Source organism: Piliocolobus tephrosceles, chromosome 6, assembly GCF_002776525.5.
Source record: "Piliocolobus tephrosceles isolate RC106 chromosome 6, ASM277652v3, whole genome shotgun sequence".
NCBI classification, from domain to species: Eukaryota; Metazoa; Chordata; class Mammalia; order Primates; family Cercopithecidae; genus Piliocolobus; species Piliocolobus tephrosceles.
In genome coordinates, this window is record NC_045439.1 from 57,588,676 (window position 1) to 57,597,930 (window position 9,255).

The 9,255-nt window shown below is 40.1% G+C and overlaps 1 protein-coding gene across 1 annotated transcript in view; it reads right to left on the reverse strand.

Moving 5' to 3' along the window:
• KLHDC1 (kelch domain containing 1) overlaps positions 1–9,255 on the reverse strand; it is a 58,738-nt gene that overhangs the window by 3,832 nt on the left and 45,651 nt on the right. Inside the window, exons 11-12 of the mRNA XM_023222661.3 lie at positions 5,863–5,947; positions 2,305–2,357 (exon numbers count right to left, since the gene is read on the reverse strand). Coding sequence (XP_023078429.2) covers positions 2,305–2,357; positions 5,863–5,947 — 138 coding nt within the window. The remainder of the gene's footprint in view (positions 1–2,304; positions 2,358–5,862; positions 5,948–9,255) is intronic.

Below are 9,255 nucleotides of genomic sequence, written 5' to 3' on the forward strand. Positions count from 1 at the left end.
CATGAAAGATATTACAAAACAGCCTGCATAATTTGATCCTTTATACACACTCACATATACATATATGTGTACTGCTCTTGCTGAGGTTTCCAATGACCTCTTAGCATGATTAAGTCCACTTTAATCATTTGATAAAATCATTAAAATCATGTTTATATAGTTATACATTGATCATTATATAAATGATTTACATATAAAATCTCTCTCTGCTGGGCGGTGTGGCTCATGCCTGTAATCCCAGCACTTTGGGAGGCCGAGGCGGGCAGATCATGAGGTCAGGAGTTCGAGACCAGCCTGGCCAATACGGTGAAACCCCGTCCCTACTAAAAATACAAAAATCAGCCGGGTGTGGTGGTGCGTGCCTGTAATTCCAGTTACTTGGGAGGCTGAGGCAGAAGAATTGCTTGAACCCGGGAGGCGGAGGCTGCAGAGAGCCAAGATTGCACCACTGCACTCCAGCCTTGGCAACAGAATGAGACTCCGTCTCAAAAGAAAAAAAACGCAAAAAAAAAAAAACTCTCTCTCAGTATATATATATACATATACACACACACACACATATATATACGTACAATTTTTATAATTTTACTAATACATGTGTATATGTATGTCCCCTACGATGGTTCATAGGTGATTTTTTTACCATATACTTTTCATATTGTATGAATTTTCTTGGTAAATACATCTTTTTACAATCAGAATAATATAGCTCTTTCTTTTAATTTCTTATAATATTCTTTTATATCCAAAGGTATGATGAACATGATCCCACAAATCTACTAGACAATATAAGCCACTTTCTATCATTTCTACATTTCTTCATCTACCGCATTACTGCTTATCTTCCCTCCCAAACCTGGGTTTTCTGCTTTTTGGAACACCAGTTGTATGTTCTATAAGCACCCCTGCTTCCTCTGACTTTCTGAAATCTAAGAAAATTGTTGTGTGTGCAGCTTTCTTGAGAAAATAGTACACATTTTCCCTCGTCTCCATTTTCACAATCAAGGATCCAGTGTCTGTAGTCTCACTCCTCACCACTGCTTCCAGGTTATATCATTTCACATGCAGGTGTTGCCATCCACTACCCTCTGGCTCATTTTCCCCCAGTCACTGAAGATCTGGCCCTGGCTCACTACAGTCCCTTTTCATGACTGGTTTTAGCATCTGTGTGGAGAACCCTTTTCATTCTTTATGATCTCGATATTAAATGTCTGTGTATGTGTATATATACAGTCAGCCCCCTGTATCTGTAAGTTCCTCCTCTGTGGATTCAACCAACTGCAGACTGAAAATGTAGTTAGGCTTATGAAGGTTGTATCTGTACTGAACATGTACAGACATTTTTTTTCTTGTAATTATTCCCCAAACAATACAGTGTAACAATTACTTTCATAGTATTTAAATTGTGTTAGGAATTATGAGTAAAGTAGAGATTATTTAAAGTATATAGTAGGATGGGCATAGGTTTATATGCAAATATTACATCACCCTATATAAGAGACTTGAGCATGCATGAATTTTGGTATCTAAGTGGGGGTTTTCCTGGAACCGATTCCCACAAATACTAAGGAATGACTGTATATAACATATATATGATATATATTATTAGGCAGTTCTAATTTCCAAAAAGTTAAAGTGAAAAATGTCAGGCTTAGAATTAAGGAAATATAGTATGTTTAATATTACCATATAAACTAAAGACAAGTTTACAAAGAAAACAGTGACTGTATTGTATGTATACATATACACACACATACACAAAATATGTATACATACATGTATGTATATATGTGTGTGTAATAAATATTTATTTATTTATTTATTTTTGAGACAGGCTTTCAGTCTATTTCCAGGCTGGAGTGCAGGAAACATGATCATAGCTCACGGCAGCCTCAAACTCCCGGGCTCAAGCCATCCTCCCACTTCAGCCTCCCCAGTAGCCAGGACTACACACGTGAGCAACCATGCCAGCTACTTTTTTTTTTGTGTAGAGATGTGGGTTTCATGATGTTACCCACGCTGGTCTTGAACTCCTGACCTCAAGTGATCCTCTTGCTTTGGCCTCTCAGAGCACTCGGATTATAGGTGTGAGCCATCACACCAAGCCAGTATATTTTAATTTTTAAAACTCACATTGGTGTATAGTTCGCCATTATAAATTTGATTATACTCTTAGGAAGATGTGAACATATTCTTGAATTCATGTCATAAACGACCTGAAAACTATTTCAACTCTTCCCAAAAATGAGAAAGAAATTATCATATATTCATAGCAAATATATAGAAAATATTAAATTTGCTTACCTGAGTAGTGAATAAGGCTGTGTTTGAAAGATCAATAAATCATTACAGTGACCCTAATCAACATAAAAAAGGCATTATTGAGTTTTTGATAAAAATAACAATGAGTTAGTAAGTGAATGTTTTTTAATTTTATAAATGTAAAAGATTGTATAAGGCAGCAAATAAATCTTTCTAGCTGTTGACACATAAATTCATGCACACACATAAACACACACGTACATACATATACCTGCTACCTACAAACTTTGAGTTTGTGGTTTCCAATTTTCAGTGACCACATTTTTAACTAACCAATAGCCTACATAATTACAAATTTGAAAAGAAGAAATACATTCTTCACCAAGAAGTGAGTTAAAAAATAACAGTAGTGGTTTTCCTTTTTTTTTTTTTTGAGATGGAGTCCCACTCTGTCGCCCAGACTGTAGTACAGTGGTACAATCTCTGCTCACTGCAACCTCCAACTCCCAGGTTCAAGCGATTCTCTTGCTTCAGCCTCCTGAGTAGCTGGGATTACAGGTGCCCACCACCATGGCTGGCTAATTTTTTTTTGTATTTTTAGTAGAGACAAGGTTTTGCCATATTGGCCAGGCTGGTTTCAAACTCCTGACCTCAGGCGATCCACTTGCCTCGGCCTCCCAAACTGTTGTGATTACAGGCGTGAGCCACCACACCCAGCCCAGTAGTGTTTTCAAAACCTTTTTTTTTGAAGACAGGGTCTGGCTCTCTTTCCCAGGCTGGAGTGCAGTGGCACAATCAGAGCTCACTGCAACCTCTGTCTTCTTGGCTCAAGCCATCCTCCAACCTCAGCCCCGCAAGTAGCTGGGACCACAGGAACAGGCTACCATGTCCAGCTGTTGTACAGACAGGGTTTCACCAGGTTGCCTTGAGTTCAAGCAATCTACTGGCCTCAGCCTTCCAAAGTGCTGGGATTACAGGTGTGAGCCACCATGCCTGGCGCTTTTTTTGTTTTTAAGCTGAACTTTTTCTTTCAAATAACTCATATGTTAAAATTTCCTCTTTACTTTGTCCTTCTTTTCCAGGTGGTCTCAGGATTCCCCAGAATCCTTTTTTTTTTTTTTTTTTTTTAGTTCGGAGTCTCACTCTATTGCCCAGGCTAGCGTACAGTAGTGCGATCTCGGCTCACTGCAACCTCTGCCTCTCAGGTTCAAGTGATTCTCCTGCCTCAGCCTCCTGAGTAGCTGGGATTACAGGTGCACACCACCACACTCTGGCTAATTTTTGTAATTTTTAGTAGAGATGGGGTTTTGCCATGTTGGCCAGGCTAGTCTCGAACTCCTGACCTCAGGGTGATCCGCCCACCTCGGCTTCCCAAAGTGCTGGGATTACAGGCGTGAGCCACCACGCCCAGTCCCCGCCCCCCCCGGGAATTCTTAATTTGAAAGTCAAGATCTCAAGATTATTTGAATAATGACTCTCTCATCTAAAAGTTAATGTGGTAGAAAAGTCACAGAAAATTTATCTAATCCTTTCAAATAGGTCTTTTGAATTTCATAATTTATGATCATACTTTTAATCAGAATTCCTATTTTCTTGATAAACTTTGCATCCTAAATGAAGATTTCTAGTGCCAAGAAAGAGAAGACAAACCACAAAATTTGCTTTTTTAATAAATGCAAAGTTGTAATCTTTTAGTGAAGCACTGAATTCTCAGCCAAAGAAAGCTCTAAAACTTTCAATATACAAAACATTTAAGTTAGGGGCTTCATAACTACAAAGTAAAGCAAATTCCCTGGAGAGAAGCCATCCTATTTTGGAGTTTGCCACTCCATAGGAGAAGCTCTGGAGATAACTGCGCCTCAAGAGATGAAAAGGGAGCTATTGCTCTCTGGGTTAGTCTCTGGCTCGCAGTACCCCATCCCTGATGCCTCAGAATGCTCTATTTTTGAGTGCACTACACAAAACCAGACAAATCGTTCTTGAACTCCTGTCCCATTGTATATAGTATATAAATATGGCCGCCCTGCTCGGAATTTCCCAGGGTGCTAGGAGTGAAATGCTACTCATTTATACCTTTGACCTTAGTTTTATCAAATTTTAAAATTGAAATGCTTTAAACGTAAATGTAAAACAGCTGAGTAAAGCAGTGGTAAAAGATACACAGCAAAAAAGAGAATAGGCCAGGCACGGTGCTGATGCCTGTAATCCCTGCACTTTGGGAGGCTGAGGTGAGTGGATCACTTGAGGTTACGAGTTCAAGACCAGCCTGACCAACATGGTGAAACCTCATCTCTACTAAAAATACAAAAAATTAGCCAGGCGTGGTGGCACACACCTGTAATCCTAGCTACTTGGGAGGCTGAGGCAGGTGAATCGCTTGAACCCAGGAGGTAGATGTTGCAGCGAACCGAGATCATGCCACTGCACTCCAGCCTGGGTAACAGTGAAACCCTGTCTCAAAAAAATAAAAAAGAATATACTTGAAATATTTCAACAAAGTAGTTTCCTCTTGAGGGGAGAAGCTAGTAGGTAAGATTCAGAAGGAATAATCAAGTGGCTTCAACAGTACTGATGATGTTCTAACTCTAAAATTAGCTAACAAAATTCATGGGTATTTATTATACTTAGAATCTATATGATTAATATTCTTTTTATGTATCAAATATTAGATACAAATATATATTTCTTTGAGACAAGGTCTCGCTCTGTCACCCAGACTGGAGTGCAATGGCATGATCTTGGTTTGCTGCAACCTCCACCTCCTGGGTTCAAGCGATTCTCGTGCCTCAGCCTCCCGAGTAGCTGGGACTACAGGCACACATCTCCGCACCTGGGTCATTTTTGTATTTTTAGTAGAGATGGGTTTTTGCTATGTTGACCAGGCTGGTCTCGAACTCCTGGCCTCAAGTGATTTGCCTGCCTTGGCCTCCCAAAGTGCTGGGATTAGAGGTGTAGGCAACTACACCTGGCCTACACACAAATATTTTAATCAATAATATTAGAGAAACCCATGTAAGAGAAAAGAGAAACAGGAGTCATCCTTTAAAAGGTCTTCTTAATAATTTGGCTAATCAAACTAATAGACCTATTTTGATTTGTAAATCCAAAATATCTAGAAAGGCTTCATAAAAGCCAGTCATTCTTGCTGGGCGCGGTGGCTCACACCTGCAATGCCAGCACTTTGGGAGGCCGAGGCGGGTGGATCATGAGGTCAGGAGATTGAGACCATCCTGGCTAACACGGTGAAACCCCGTCTCTACCGAAAATACAAAAAATTAGCTAGGCATGCTGGCGGGCGCCCGTAGTCCCAGCTTCTCAGGAGGCTGAGGCAGGGGAATGGCATGAACCTGGGAGGCGAAGCTTGCAGTGAGCCGAGATCGTGCCACTGCACTCCAGCCTGGGTGACAGAGCAAGACTCCATCTCAAAAAAAAAAAAAAAAAAAAAAAGCCAGTCATCCTGAAGATCATTTAAACCACAGAGTAACATTTCATGCCCTTCATATTTTGCAATGTTAGAATATCAACATTCTTGCTGAATAGCCATTTAGGCTGAATAACACAACTACTCAGAGGACATATTTAGATATAAAATTTTCTTACTGTATCCAAGGCAAGTAAGTCATCTTTGCTCCCACCAAATACCATTATTTCATTTTCTTTTCCCAAACAGGCTGTGTGCCATAACCTGTGATTGAAAATTATAAACAGAGTGAAACACTGTCATGGAAGAAACTGTATATTATACATAAATCAATTCTAAATTTCATACTCTAAAATGTAATTTATTTAAAAGAGACATGATTGAACTTGAACCTTTGGAATATCCTAAAAGGGGTTATTAAGATTCCTCTAGAGTTCATTAAATCACACCATTAAGGAGATGACGCTCTCTGTTTTTTGTTTTTGTTTTTTTAAAGAGATGAGGCTAGTTTTGAACTCCTGGGATCAGGTAATCCTCCTGCCTCGGTCTCCCGAAGTGCTGGGATTATAGGCATGAGCCACCACATGCAGCCAGAGATGACTTAATAACTCTATTATATCCTTCAATATTTTTATGATCTTTTTCTCTCATACATATTATTCCTACAGTGAAATAAATTAAAAAGGAACTGATCACCTTATTGCTGAAACAGGCACTTTCCCAGTTTTCTTATTACTATCTGCCATGTTACTGTTCTTATAATTTTTGCCTCTTTTTTTACTACTCTATGCTCCCCATCACCCAACAAATCCAGTTTGGCACTCCTTCACATTTCCATTGTCACACTACTCTTCACTCTTGAGTACAGAACAGCATAATACGTTCCTAGTTTTTCAGTCTCTCATCTCCCCCAGCTACACATGGCTAATAACAAATATTTTTCAAATATTGTTTCTAACCATGGAAATTTCCTGATGAGGAAGTATCTGTGCTACCAATGGCTGTTTTTCCTAGCCTAATATTTGTGATCCACCACTGTTTCTTTTTCCCACAAATCTAAATTCTTGGCTTCTTCCTAAATGAGCCCTCTACTTAGCTAAATTCATTTCCTTGCTTCCCCTATGAGAAAAGCTTATTATCTATCTCTAGGCTTTTGTTCACTCTGTTTCTTATGCTTAGAATAATAAGCCATTCTTACTGGGCCTTAAAAACAGGCTCCAAATACCCAGGAAGTATTCCAAATACCTACCCAAAACTGGTTCTGTTACCATCTCTATTCAGCACCCTTTAATGTTTATGTGCTCATTTTATACTCGCCTCACTTACATTTGAAGATGAACTGCTCTGTATGCTACTTTAGCTGTTTGACTAGCTACCTAAGATTACAAGGTCCTTGAGGTAAGAAATTGTCACAGTGGTGTGCTGGAATCGGCTTACTGGCTAGCAGAAGCTGAGTGTGCATATCTGCATCCAACTCCACGTGCAGTGACATCATGTTGGAAGCTTGAAATTGGCCAGGGTAGGAGTATTTACACCTTGGAAATCAGGAAATGCTATAAATTAGGGCATCCTCACACTCTGGAGAGTGGTTGTTGGCCATTACAAGCACACCATGGGAACTTGGGGAATCTAATTTTATGGTTTCTTAAAAATGCCTCATGTGGTGTTCTGTACCCAGTTTTCTGCTCAAAAACTTGTGAATAACAAAAGCAAACATGAGGCTGAGCACAGTGGCTCAAGCCTGTAATCCCAGCACTTTGGGAGGCTGAAGTGGGCAGATCACAAGGATCTGTTCAAGACCAGCCTGACCAACATGGTGAAACCCCATCTCTACTAAAAGTAAAAATAAATTAGCTGAGCGTATTGGCACGTGCCTGTAATCCTAGCTACTTAGAAGGCTGAGGCAGGAGAACCGCTTGAACCCAGGAGGTGGAGGTTGTAGTGAGCCAAGATCACACCACTGCACCCCAGCCTGGGCGACAGAGCGAGACTCCAACTCAAAAAAAAAACAAACGAACAAACAAAAAAACAACCAAACAAAAGCAAACATGAAAAAAAAAACATATTCAGTGATTAGATACACAAATTATTTCTCCATGCACTCCAGCCTGGGCAATAGAGTGAGCCTCCGATTCAAAAAAATAAAAAATAAAAAACCAACCAACTAAACAAAAATAAACATCAAGAAAACAACATAATATATTCAGTCATCATATATACAAATTATTTCACAAAGGAGTAGAGCATCTAATGCTCTTTTGGAAGTGGTCTGATAGCTCACGTCTATTTCCAATATCACATTATTAACAAACAATAATTTTCTCCTGTAGTCCCAGCTACTTAGGAGGCTGAGGCAGGAGGATCGCTTGAACCCAGGAGGCAGAGGTTGCAGTGAGCCAAGATCACGCCACTGCACTCCAGTCTGATGACAGACTGAGACTCCATCTCAAAAAACAAAAAAAAAAACAAAACAAATACTAATTTTATAGTTTTACAAAGTTGAATATTTCCAGAGTATGAGAACTCTCAAAAAACGTTCCCAATTTTAGAGGGTAAATTAGGGATTTTTACATAGTCATTGCTTTGACTTTTAGAGTACTTTGATTCCTTTTCTTTTTTTTTTTTTTTTTTTTGAGACAGGATCTGGCTCTGTCACCCAGGCTGGAGTGCAGTGGCACAATCTCCGCTTCCTCCATCCTCTGTCTCCCGGGCTCAAGCAATCCTTCCACCTCAGCCTCCTGAGTAGCTGGGACTATAGGCACATGCCACCACACCTAGCTAATTTGTTTTTTGTGTTTTTTTTCTTCAGAGATGGGGTTTCACTGTATCATCCAGGCTGGTCTTGAACTCTTGGGCTCAAGCAATCCTCTCATCTTGGCCTCCCAAAGTGCTGGGATTACAGGCGTGAGCCACCACACCTGGCCTTGATTACTTTTCTTTTTTTTTTTGAGACGGAGTCTCGCTCTGTCGCCCGGGCTGGAGTGCAGTGGCCAGATCTCAGCTCACTGCAAGCTCCGCCTCCCGGGTTCACGCCATTCTCCTGCCTCAGTCTCCCGAGTAGCTGGGACTACAGGCGCCCGCCACCTCGCCTGGCTAGTTTTTTGTATTTTTTAGTAGAGACGGGGTTTCACAGTGTTAGCCAGGATGGTCTCGATCTCCTGACCTCGTGATCCGCCCGTCTCAGCCTCCCAAAGTGCTGGGATTACAGGCTTGAGCCACCGCGCCCGGCCGATTACTTTTCTTAATATACCAACTGTTGAAGCAACAGATACCTAAAACAATTATAAATCATAACTTACTTTATTACCACACAACTTATTTTTTCTACTTCCCAGGAACTGGGACACATAACTAATTTTTAGTATGTTAACCCCTTTTACTTAAATTTCACAAGTGCAAACAGTGGAATTATGCACAATTCATTAAACCAAATACTTTCCTCAGACAATCATGTACACATTTAATGACAAATGCACTTGTGGCCCAAAATGGAACCAAGTCATTAGGAGATGTTGTTTGGGAAATACTCTGCCCAATTCTCCAACTTTTTTTTTTTTTTTTTTTTTTTTTTT